At 41.1% G+C, this 12336-nt stretch overlaps 1 protein-coding gene across 6 annotated transcripts in view; it reads left to right on the forward strand.

Moving 5' to 3' along the window:
- ENOX1 (ecto-NOX disulfide-thiol exchanger 1) overlaps window positions 1-12336 on the forward strand; it is a 622833-nt gene that overhangs the window by 580105 nt on the left and 30392 nt on the right. For all 6 annotated transcript variants that reach the window (XM_032611631.1, XM_032611635.1, XM_032611633.1 and 3 more), the window contains one exon: window positions 5211-5313. In XM_032611631.1, coding sequence (XP_032467522.1) covers window positions 5211-5313 — 103 coding nt within the window. The remainder of the gene's footprint in view (window positions 1-5210; window positions 5314-12336) is intronic.

Raw genomic sequence — 12336 nt, forward strand, 5'->3', positions numbered from 1 at the left:
TTCACCAGTAGACACGTAATTCTTCAGGGCATATTACAACTATCAGGGTAAAGGATGTGTATGTGATAAAAGATAAAGAGTCTACTAATTTTACGTTTCTAATGATGGAAGTTTCTTTCTATATTCCAGAGATTTGGGGTAGGAATGAGTCAAAAGAACAGTGAAGTTTTTAAGAAAGGGGCAAAGTCTTTCTAACTTACGATCCAACATCCCACTGTTCTTTTGAATGAGTCAAAAGAACAGTGAAGTTTTTAAGAAAGGGGCAAAGTCTTTCTAACTTACAATCCAACATCCCAGTAAAAGGTATTCCCCAATTACTGAAGAGATAAGTTGGAACATTCTGGGTAGAGAATGTGAAACTCTTAAGGTAGGACCAGGACTTAGACTTGAAGCATGGATTTATAGAGTTAGAGATGAAGCACAAACTAGATATCCTCTGATATCCTTGAAAATGTGCTCCCATATGGTCAATTTGTCCCTTTTGTGATGGGTTGTTCTCAGAGAAGGTTTTGGCAGATGTCCATTTGAGGTTCTATCCTGTGCTCCCAAGACAGTGGTCCTGGCTTCACCAGCTTTATCCTCACGGATCTTACAGGCTGATCATGCCCCGATAGAGGGGCCCAGATGGAAGCTTGAACATACAGTGGATTATGTTACAGGAGAGGAACAGTGAGCTTGGGGGAGCCATCTCTTTTATGTCAACCAATAAGCAAGCCTTTTCTTTGTCCCAGAAGGAGACATCAGGGTTGTGTGCTACAAACACTAACTTGAGAAATGGGCCATAAAAGAGCTGTCAGGGCCTTGCTTCGAAGTTCAAAACCCTGTGGATCCTACTTTCTCTCAGATATCTTGACAATATGTCATAGAAACCTTAAGCTCAAATTTGGACAAATTATCTTCACCCATACTTGCTTCTTTCTCTATTTTCCTTTTCACGGAGGCACTGAGTCGTTCTCAACATTTTCCTCATCCACCAGGTCATCGGATTTTTTTTAGTTCTACCTCTTAAATATCTCTTACGTTTCGCCCTCTGCACATCACTGACTTGGGTTCTACCCTCGTTATAAAAAGGTCAGAATTAAATAGACGATTGCAATAGGCTCTAACCTGGCATCCCTGCCCCCACTTCCCCCTCCTGCAAGCCAGTATCCTAAAATGCAGAATTGTTCGTGTAACTCCTGTGTTGAACACTCTTCACTCATTAAGCCTTCCAGGTAAAATCCAAGCTCCTTATCCTGGTCCACCTACCTCTCCAGCTCCATCTACTGACATTTCCTGTAAGCTTTCTTACAGACCTTTTATAAGAGGGAAGACATATGGGAACATAGGTATATGTATAACTGATTCACTTTGTTATAAAGCAGAAACTAACATACCATTGTAAAGCAATTATACCCCAATAAAGATGTTAAAAAAATGAATTTCTTTGGATAATTTTTTCTCTCTTGATTTTTAGAATATTAAAATATAACTACCTGGGTATGGGGGGGTGGAGCATGGGGAGTAGTTATCTTCCATGCCAAAAAAAAAAAAAAAAAAGAATTGCTTGCTGGCAAGCATGCACCTCTTGCCACTTTTAGACTCAGTATCATTTAAAACGTAGCATTCCTTGGCATGTGGTAGGCATGTAATATATATGCAGCATAAATATTTCTTGAGTGGCTGAAAGTAAAAATAGGCTTAGCTTAAATGCAAGAAGGGTTTGACTTGGGGAATTATTTAGTTCCACCTTCTCTCTGTGTACTCCCTTCAACCAGTTATAATGATGGAGCTCTTTTGACAGACATTGGATGATAGTTTAGCTAAATGAAAACACAAAAAGAGGGTACGGATATCGCTTATATCTACTTTGAAGACAACCCCAAACTCGCCACCTACTAATAACTGTAATTCTCTTGTTAAATTAAACAGCTCTACTACAAATACAGACAAATCAAATTAATTTTACTTTTCTAAGGAACCAGTGAGTCATTACAATACTTCTCGCCTTTTTTGTTCTAGTGGAAAACGATAAAAAGCACGGCACGTCAAGTGGCTATCTAAAACTACTGTCCTGTCTTCTGACCCTTAAAACACACCCATATTAACTTTCAATTATGTCTCTGGCAAAATGTATAACAAAAGCATTCACCCATCTCATTAATTCTGTGACTCTGTCAGCAATAGCCTGAACTTTTTAAAAAAATTTATTTTATTAAAGTATAGTTGACTTACAATGTTAATCTTTGCTGTACAGCAAAGTGCTTCCGTTATACATATATATGTATATATGTGTGTGTGTGTGTGTGTGTGTGTGTGTGTGTGTATATATACACACACATTCTTTTTCATATTCTTTTCCATTATGGTTTATCACAGGATATTGAATATCGTTCCCTGTACTATACAGTAGGATATCGTTGTTTATCCATCCTATAAATAACAGTTTGCATCTGCTAATCCCAAACTCCCACTCCACCCCTCCCCCAGTTCCTCCCTTCCCCCTTGGCAACGACAAGTCTGATCTCTGTGTCTGTGAGTCTGTTTCGTAGATAAGTTCATTTGTGTCATATTTTAGATTCCACAGATAAGTGATATCATATGGTATTTGTCTGTCTCTTTCTGAAGGATCTGAGCTTTTACATCATGCCTGAGGCAGGCTTAGGCTCTAGGACGCTTAGTCAGTAGTAACGCTTTTGAATGGTCACAAGTTGGTCCACTTCACTAAATGGCGTTAAAGACCCAAGTCTCTTGTTTACGTGCTTGGACACACCTTTGACTATAATGGAAATGAGAGTTCCCCTTCTGTAGGCTCTTGAAGCCACCTTATTACAATATGCAATTGTAACTGGAACCTGCCTGATGAGCTTAAGCACCGCTTCCTGGCAGAGCTCTTCTTCTCCCTCCGGGGGAGTCAGAAAAGCAGCAACATCTCCACCCTGGACAGAACTCACAGTGGTACCCAAAGGCTGAACCATCTGCCAAGCCTTGGTTCTGTGCTGGGCCAGGCCTGCTGCACTGCTTGCTGTTGGAGCCTGGCAGAGAGGTGTGTCTACTCCGTGGTCACAGACGAGGACCATGCAGGAACGCACCATTTGTGGTCGGCAGAGCATAGGCTGCAATATTCAGTCTCAAGAAATATTTCCACAGACTCTTAGTTTTCCATCCTCATGTAGCCAGCCCTAAGACATCGTCAAAGTAGCAGTCACTGGTAAGGCCTGTCTGGCTCCTTGTAGACTTGTTGATCCAGTAGCACCTGCTGGAGCCTGCTCAAAGTGCCCTTTCTTTATGACTCCAGCTTTGGACATGGGGACAGGAGCCTTACAGCACCTTGACTAGGCTTAGTCTGGCCTGCCCTTGCCATCTCTTGCTGGTTCCTGATGCGCTGCCTGCCCTCTGTGGTTCATTTTCCTTAAAAAACCTGGATCCTTAACTGTGTGATGGCCTCAGGACACCACTCAGTGTTGGCAATTAATGTGGGCCTGTTCTCTGCTAAACTCTCCTCAGTAATTTCATTTGAACCCAGTTATCATCCAGGCTGTTAACAGATCACCCCTTCCTGGAGAGACCGTTTCCACTCATCCATGAGCTTCATTATTTATATTTTTCTTAAATAATACAATCATCATCCTAGTTAGTATTTTTTTTTTGGACACACCTTTGACTGTAATGGAAATGAGAGTTCCCCTTCTGCTCTGTTTCCTCCTATACCTCTTCAAGCCGTTAAAACACATCCATATGTTATTTCATCACAGAAGGAATTCCCTGTGACTTCTCTTTATAAAATATTCTGATCCCGTCTACATACACCTTTGGGTTTGTTGTTTTCAAGTTCTGGACTGTGTTTCTACTGGGACTGCCTCCCAAGATCCCTTTTTAGAAGTATAAGAGCATCTTTCTAGTGACCTTTTAAGTCTAACTGGCTCGACTTGCCTTGGACCAGTCTTAATTTGAATGCCTTCAGGTAGAATCTTTACATGCTCAAAATGCTCCCAATAATTTCCTATATTCTTTTATTTGGCCAACTCTGTTAATTTATATAAACTAGCTAAATATCTATCCTGTAACCAGTTCCAGTCCTGGGAACACCTGCCAAACCATCTAAGTTGTCCTTTGTCCCTCCCTACCTACCCTTTGTCCTTCTGACAGAGTCCTTATCATCTAATGGAAACAGTATCCTTAACTCTTTGTCCAATGTGCTAGTCCTTCTTTAAGGCCTATCTTAAGTGAGAAATTTCCCTCCAATGAGATTCCACTACCCTAATGATTCTACCATCCCATATATGCAGGTCTCTGATCATTAAATTTGATCTCCTATTAAATCATTCTCCATTTTGAGTCCTAATATCAAGTCTGGGAGAATATGAGTTAAATCTTTTTCTCTGTTTTTAAATTAAAAATAATAAAAGAGGGCTTCCCCGGTGGTGCAGTGGTTGAGAGTCCGCCTGGCGATGCAGGGGACACGGGTTCGTGCCCCAGTCCGGAAGGATCCCACATGCCGCAGAGCGGCTGGGCCCGTGAGCCATGGCCGCTGAGCTTGCGCGTCCGGAGCCTGTGCTCCGCAACGGGAGAGGTCGCAACAGTGAGAGGCCCGCGTACCGCAAAATAATAATAATAATAATACTAAAAGAACTAAAAATAGTCGAGCCTCAATGTTTCACATACTGGCTTGCTGTACAATTCTTCATTTCTAGTTTCCAGAGAAAACGATTCACCAACCTTTGCTTTATCTACCTTTTGCAGTTATGTATAAGGACATAGACTTACTCACCTTAAACACTCCTAACGACAGTTCTATCTCACCTTCCCAATAGGCCCTGCTTCCCCACACACTCACACAAATTACTTGCATAGTATTATAAATGAGTCTGTATATGCTTTTCAGGAAATTTTTTCATATTTGAAATAAAAACTTTGTTAAAGTAGCTAAAGTCAAATAGTTGTTGCTAACAGTTTTATCAAAACATGGATTAAAAAGGTAAGATAATTGCACAAAATGTGCCACTTTTGCAAAGAGTTACTTAGTTTGCTGGGAGCAGTAGCTAGGAGGCTAAGTTTTAGAATTACTCTTCTACTCTTGGGCAAATAGATCAATCACTTATAAAAGTTTATCTTCAGTTATAAATGGACGTGATTACCTCTTTTATAGAGTTTAAAAGACCTGGTGGCTTTTGTTGGAATGCACAGAATCTACATAAACACCTATATGTTTTTGTTTTTGAACTTTATAGGAAATTAATGTGTTGACAGTCGCATTGGTCAACCAAGACCGAGAGAACAATATTGAGAAAAGAAGCCAAGGCTTAAAATCAGAGAAAGAAGCTCTGCTGATCGGTAAGGAACTTCTGTTTTCCTCATCTGTTCTCTCGTAGGTAATAATTCACTTACACAATATTTAAGTAATTCACCTCCAACTTGTTAATTTAAAAGCTTTGTCAGAGGTAGGATTAACTTCATCAAGATTGTATTATACACATTTCAAATTAGGGGCATGCAAGCCAGTGGGGACTTTGCTCTTCTGTAACTATGTATATTAGTTGGTTATCCAACATAAAACTGAGTACGAGGAAAACAGATTAACTTGCATGTCACATGTTATAAATCTGAATTTCAAAATGTGGACACAACTGGACGCCAGGTTGGGTTCAGTGCAAAAGTTTCACACCAAGCCAGATCCCCAGGCTCAGGAGCGGCCACGTCCTGAGGTCAGTCCCAAGGCCAGACCTGAAATGCTGATGATACAGGGACATCTAGACTACAGTGCTAGGCCAATCTAGGACAGTCTAGCCAGGCTTCCCTGCCCAAGTCTGGACTCATTTATCCAAGATAAATAAGACGAGCTGGCCACTGAGGAAGGGGAAGGAAGAAGCAAGGAAGTTGCTGTTCACCTAAACATATTCAGTTGCCCCACGAGATATATCTAAGTTGGCTTTTTCTTTGTCAGGACCAGAGAAAGCTCTAAATATTCTCTCTTTTCTTATGTATTTATTTTTTATTGAAGTATAGTTGAATTACAATGTTGTGTTAATTACTGCTGTACAGAAAAGTGACTCAGTTATACATATATGTATACATTCTTCTTCGTATTCTTTTCCATTATGGTTTATCACAGGATATTGAATATAGTCCCCTGTGCTGTACAGTAGAACCTTGTTGTTTATCCATCCTGTATATATACCGGTTTGCATCTGCTAACCCCAGACTCCCAATCCAACCCTGTCCCCACTTGATAGTGACCAGCGTATACAAAAGCAGTACTTAGTCTCATAAGGAAGTCTTCTCAGTGGGGCTGTGGTGGTACCGTGCCTGGGACCCCACCTTCGAAGCCTGTATATTTAAGGCCGTCTCCAGAGTTCTCAAATCCAGAGAAGGAGAAGCCACCAGCTTCACTCCCTGATGCACAGCATTGATTCAAGCTGCACCTTGGCACTGACCCCAGTGTTAGCGTCCAAGTTTAGCCTGGCTCCTCTATGGCAATGATTAAGAGTGAGGAACAAGGCTGTTGTACACGAGACAAACTGTTCTTCTGTGGTTCGTTATCTGGCAGGAGTACCGCCTGGTTGCAGTTTCTAAATATTGCATGCACTCACCTCAAAATGACAGGTGCATCAGGTCCTGTAGAAGCTGGCACAGGAGGAATTAAATTCAAAAGAGAGTCCCAACTTCATCCATCATCTATAGATTTTCTCAACTACAAGGTTATTGAATATGACATCAACTTAGAGCTACTCCAAGGAAAACCAATTATTTCTTTTCCTCTGTGATGATATACAGCTGTGATAACATGCCGTGCACAAATTTCATAAGACATGCTGATGTGCTATCGGTTCCAGGAACCCAAAATGAACCCGTATGCAGTTAGCAACTGGATTTTTCTCCTATTGGAAAATGTGTCAAACTCTGACAACTGTTTCTCTTTCGCTCAGTGTGACAAAGTTGTGATTTCCCCCATGATACTTTCAGGGTATGAACAGAGCACGTAATTAATGATCAGCAGTAAACTCTCCCTCTTTAAGTCTGAGTAATATAGACCGCTTGACGGTAAAAAAATGGAAATGGGTATCCATTTTCTTTATTTCCTTCCTCTCACAAAAGACCTCTGCTTCTCCTTTTATGTTCTACTTGGAGAACTTAGTTCATTTACAATATCTGCTAAATAGTTACTGTATATATAGATAGATGGATAGATTATATATATACGCACACTTTATGTTATTTTACATATATAAATTTATTTACAGTATTTATATTATATATAAATTACTCTAGGTGTAGACACGGACACACATACACACACACACACACACACACACACACACACACACACACACACAGGTCTTCCTCAATTTATGATGGGGTTACATGCCGATAAACTCATCATAGGTTTAAAATATGTAAGTCAAAAATGCATTTAATACACCTAACCTACCAAACGTCGTGGCTTAGCTCAGCCTACCTTAAACACGCTCAGAATACTTATTAGCTAACAGTTGGGCAACATCTAACACAAAGCCTATTTTATAATAAAGTGCTGAATAGCTCATGTAATTTATTAACTACCCTGCTGAAAGTTAAAAACAGAATTGGTTGTGTGGGTCCAGAATGGTGTGTCGGTTGTTCACCCTCATGATCGTGTTGCTAACTGGGAACTTCGTCTCAATACCGCCGTCCAGCATCGGAATATGATACTGCATATCACTAGGTGGGGAAAAGATCAAAATTCAAAATTGGAACTATGGTTTCTACTAAATGTGTACTGCTCTCGCACCATCATAAAGTCAAAAAAATCGTTAAGTTGAACCATTGTAAGTTGGGGACCATGTGTACACACACACACACACACACACACACACACGACACAAACATTTTTTTTCAATCAGCCACCTCACAAGTTTAAAAACAATATGCTTTACACACTGTAGGTTAATGGGAGTAAATACGAGGGTTACGTTTATAACATGTCAACTCTGCTGAGGTCTCTAATATTAGAAAAAACTTAAAAATTGGTAAATTCAACTGTGTTTGGAATTTAAAATTTAGTAAGTCGGGATCTTCAATAAAAATTAGGTACAGCCAACTCCAAATTTTCCAGGCCTTTTCTCTCACTTTTGGTCTCTTAAACTGGTCCCTTAGATTAGCATTTGAAAGTTCAGCATTGAACAAAAGAAAAACGGCATGTGACACTCAATTTGAATGAATATATGAGACTTGTTAGGTAGAAGGGAGGCTGGAGACTTAAGGTTTGGTTAAATTTAGGAATTTAATTTTCCCTCCATTTCTCCATTACCTCTCCACCACAATATTTTATTTTACTCTGTTTAATGTAAGTTTTATTACAGATGTGACTTCCTGCCCAAACCCTACCCCCAAATTCCTAGGTACTTACACTGTTTTGTAGTCAAAGAGAGAGTAAACATTCAAAAGAATGCCAGGGTAGAGAAGAGTTTCCAAGACTGGCTAAACAGATCTTGCCGAAGGGTGCAGTTGTCCCCGCCATTAAACGTGCCTCTCTGCTAATTGAGTTTGGCCGTTCATGTTTTGTAGAAATCTAAATGTTGGGACCATAAAGACCTCTCCTGCAGCTTCTGGAATCCAGATAAGGACTGTGATAGAGACGGAATGACAGAATATGGGTCCAAAACTGCTCTGGACCAGGCTAGAGAGAGAAGGGAGTTTCTGGTGCTGGGGCTACTCTTTTCTGAAGAATACTTGTGGGGAGAATGATTCTGGGAGCCCCCTGGACTTCTGATACATCTGGAGGGGTCAGGAATACTCTGCAATTTCCCTGGAATCTTCCCTTGGAATAACTAAACCCATATGTAGGGTAGGCCTGCTCTAAGTCACTCTGAAAGGCTAGGAGCACAGCAGAAAATCTCCCTTGTATTGGAAATGCTTATCGGCAAAATCTTCAGCACGTGTAGATGCGCTATACGCAAATATATTCAGGTAACCCCCTGTTGGGACACACAGATGTTATATAAAAAATGCACAGTGGCACAAATCTTGATTGCCTGGAAGAGAAAAGGGGAGTGAAAGATAAGCTATTCAGATGGATCTCATCTACAGAAAACATAAAACTGAGGCTACAGCTTCCTAAATAATGAGCAGTCCTAGTTACTTGTGACATTAATTTATCCGGACAAAAGAGTATATTCTTTCCAGAGAGTCTCACGACCGTCTTATAAAATTGGTGTCTTTAAGACATATAAATTTTATATACATTACAGAAGATCAATGGAATTTCATCAGTAACACTACTTGGAGCTTTGCAGATTTCGATCCTGAGTCCCTTGGGAGACCCACCATGCTACCAAGCTTTCTGCTTGACAGTGAACGTAGCATCAAGCGCTATGTTCCAACTCAACTAAAGTAGCTAGGCCCTTAGGAAGCACTTCATTATTGATTGCTAGATTATTTATTATGCAATCAATCCTTGTGAAGACAGGTTGGCATATAATTGAACCTAAAAGAATTACATTTTTATGGGAGTTTTGGAGGGTAGCATTTTATATCTCAAAACTGTATGCTAACCACACATTAGGTCAGCTTGACATTGCCTAGTGTCTATGCCAGAGCTCCTCGTTCCTTCCACATGTGCCCTACATGTTGGATTTGGCATGCGTTGAACTTGTGTGGGAGAGGATGAGTCAGTACTTCTGGTTTAGGACCAAAGCTCTGGAGCCGTGTTTGGTTGGAAACCCCTGGCTATTGTTATGAAGGAGAATGGATCAAAATTTTTTATTGACAGGCAAATAGCTCTTCTGAGGAGATGTTGACAGTCTAACCCTGGGTCTGTATCACTCCATCTTCTCTTGCTCTTTAATTAATTCCAACACAACACATTTCCAATCCCAGCAGCCCTGACAGGCACCCTGTCAATGCTGGTCATCATTGTAAATCCCATCCAAATATAGTCAAAACCTTCTCAACAGCTCTGTTTATAAAGTTGCTGTTCCAGGGCTTCCCTGGTGGCGCAGTGGTTGAGAGTCCGCCTGCCGATGCAGGGGACACGGGTTCGTGCCCCGGTCTGGGAAGATCCCACATGCCGCAGAGCGGCTAGGCCCGTGAGTCATGGCCGCTGAGTCTGCGGCATCTGGAGCCTGTGCTCCGCAACGGGAGAGGCCACAACAGTGAGAGGCCCGCGTACCGCCAAAAAAAAAAACAAAACAAACAAACAAAAAAAAAAAAAGTTGCTGTTCCAGACTCCCCCAGGCCCCGGACAACCATCCTCACATTCTTAACGATCAGGCAAGCTTCTTCACATACCATCGTGACTCCTCTGCGGATCAGGACATACATATTATGGGGAACCAAGGTGACTGTTCACATCAAGCCCCTCCCCTCCTACCACCACCACCACCATTTCCATCACTCTCACCATTTAACCCATCTCCTCACAGCCAGCCTATATCTGAATTGGAAATGTCCCCCCTTATACATGGGTGTTAGGAAACAGATGAAGGAGATGTAGAGAAAAACACTTAAAGAAGGTTGAGTGGCGACTTTTTGGTGTTTTCAGTGAATAGAGTTGAGGCTATATTTAGTCCACCTGAGAAAAGTAATCCGGGGAGTGTGTTCTTGTCTGAAAGCTACTGACCATAAAGAATGAGTCATTGACCTAAATCTTGTTTCCAAGACACAAATGTCCATATCAGTAAATCAACAAACATTTGTCAAGAGCCTACTCTAAAAATTACCAGCCTTCATTGTGGAAAAGAATCATCTGGGCAGCCTGTTCAAAAGACAGAATCTTTGTCCTCACACACAGAGATTCTGTTTATTGTAAAACTAACATCCAAGGTGATACTGGAGCAGTCACCTCTGGGACTGTGTTTTGGGAGCTGGTGGCCTGCCATGTACCAGGATGTATCTTAGCGGACGGTGGTGATAAGGTGATCTCTTCCCTCAAGAATTTTATAGACTAGTGAGAAAGAAAGTAGTTAGTGACCATGAAACTAAAATCAGAAATACAGAGAAGGAGCTATTTCTGCTGCAGATGCCTTGTGGGAAGAAAGGACAGTTGAGGGAGCCCTAAAGGATGAATAGAGTTTCCTCTGGTTAGATGGGGAGTTGTCAAGGCCATTTCAGATACAAGGAACAATTTACTGAAAGGCCCAAATACAGTCTCAGGAGTTTAGTTAAAATAAGACAGAAAGACAGATATTTTTTAAAAAACTAAAAACCTAACTGTACAAGATCAGGTATTATAATCACCGAATAAGTAGGAAAAAGGGCTTTTTGGAAAATTAAAGGTTTTTAGAATCCCAAGGCACTTAGAAACATCAGACCAAACCACAAGTGTTTGCTCCCTCTTCTGCTACCCACTCCCAGTCTTGTCCCTCTCCACGTCTCGTAAATGCTTTGTCACTCTGCAGCCACCCACAGACAACTGTCCCCTAGTGGCTTAGTGGGAGACCCAGATTTCACATAACCCCTCCCTGATGGCTCTCAACTTCTGGTCAGTCCTCTGTAGGTTTCCAGCTAATATGACTGTGTCTAGAGACATCTATTCCTCTGCAGAGCTGAGATTCCTGGAAACAGATCCAAAAGAATGTTGCTGTGATTTATGTCAGAGTGTTCTGCCTGTGTTTTCCTCTAGGAGTTTTATGGTATCCAGTCTTACGGTTAGTCTTTAACCCATTTTAAGTTTATTTTTGTGTATGGTGTTGGAGAATGTTCTAATTTCATTCTTTTACATGTCGACGTCCAGCTTTCCCAGCACCACTTCTGAAAGAGACTGTCTTTTCTCCACTGTATATTCTTACCTCCTTTGTCATAGATTAATTGGCCATAAGTGTGTGGGTTTACTTCTGGGCTATTCTGTCCTGTTCCATTGATCTATATATCTGTTTCTGTGCCAGTATCAATACAATTTTAAGAATAAGAGTCCACAAGAGAAAAAGAAATCTGTATATTATGTTGAGGTAGGTTCCCTCTGTGCCCACTTTCAGGAGAGTTTTTATCCTAAGTGGGTGTTGAATTTTATCACAAGCTTTCTCTGCATCTACTGAGACGACCACATGGTTTGTAGCTTTCAGTTGTTAACGTGGCGCATCACATTGACTGATCTGCGGATACCGGAGAATCCTTGCGTCCTGGGATAAATCCCACTTGATCCTGGTGTATGATGCTTTTAATGTGCTGTTAAGAGTTGATTTCGTAGTATTTTGTTGAGGACTTCTGTATCTATGTTCATCAGTGATACTGGCCTGTAGTTTTCATTTTTTGGTAAAATATCTTTGTCTGGTTTTGGTATCAGGGTGATAGTGATGGTGGCCTCACAGAATGAGTTCAGGAGTGTTCCTTCCTCTGCAATTTTTTGGAAGAGTTTCAGAAGGACAGCTGTTAACTCTGCTC

This window comes from Phocoena sinus, chromosome 18 (assembly GCF_008692025.1).
Source record: "Phocoena sinus isolate mPhoSin1 chromosome 18, mPhoSin1.pri, whole genome shotgun sequence".
Classification (NCBI taxonomy): domain Eukaryota; kingdom Metazoa; phylum Chordata; class Mammalia; order Artiodactyla; family Phocoenidae; genus Phocoena; species Phocoena sinus.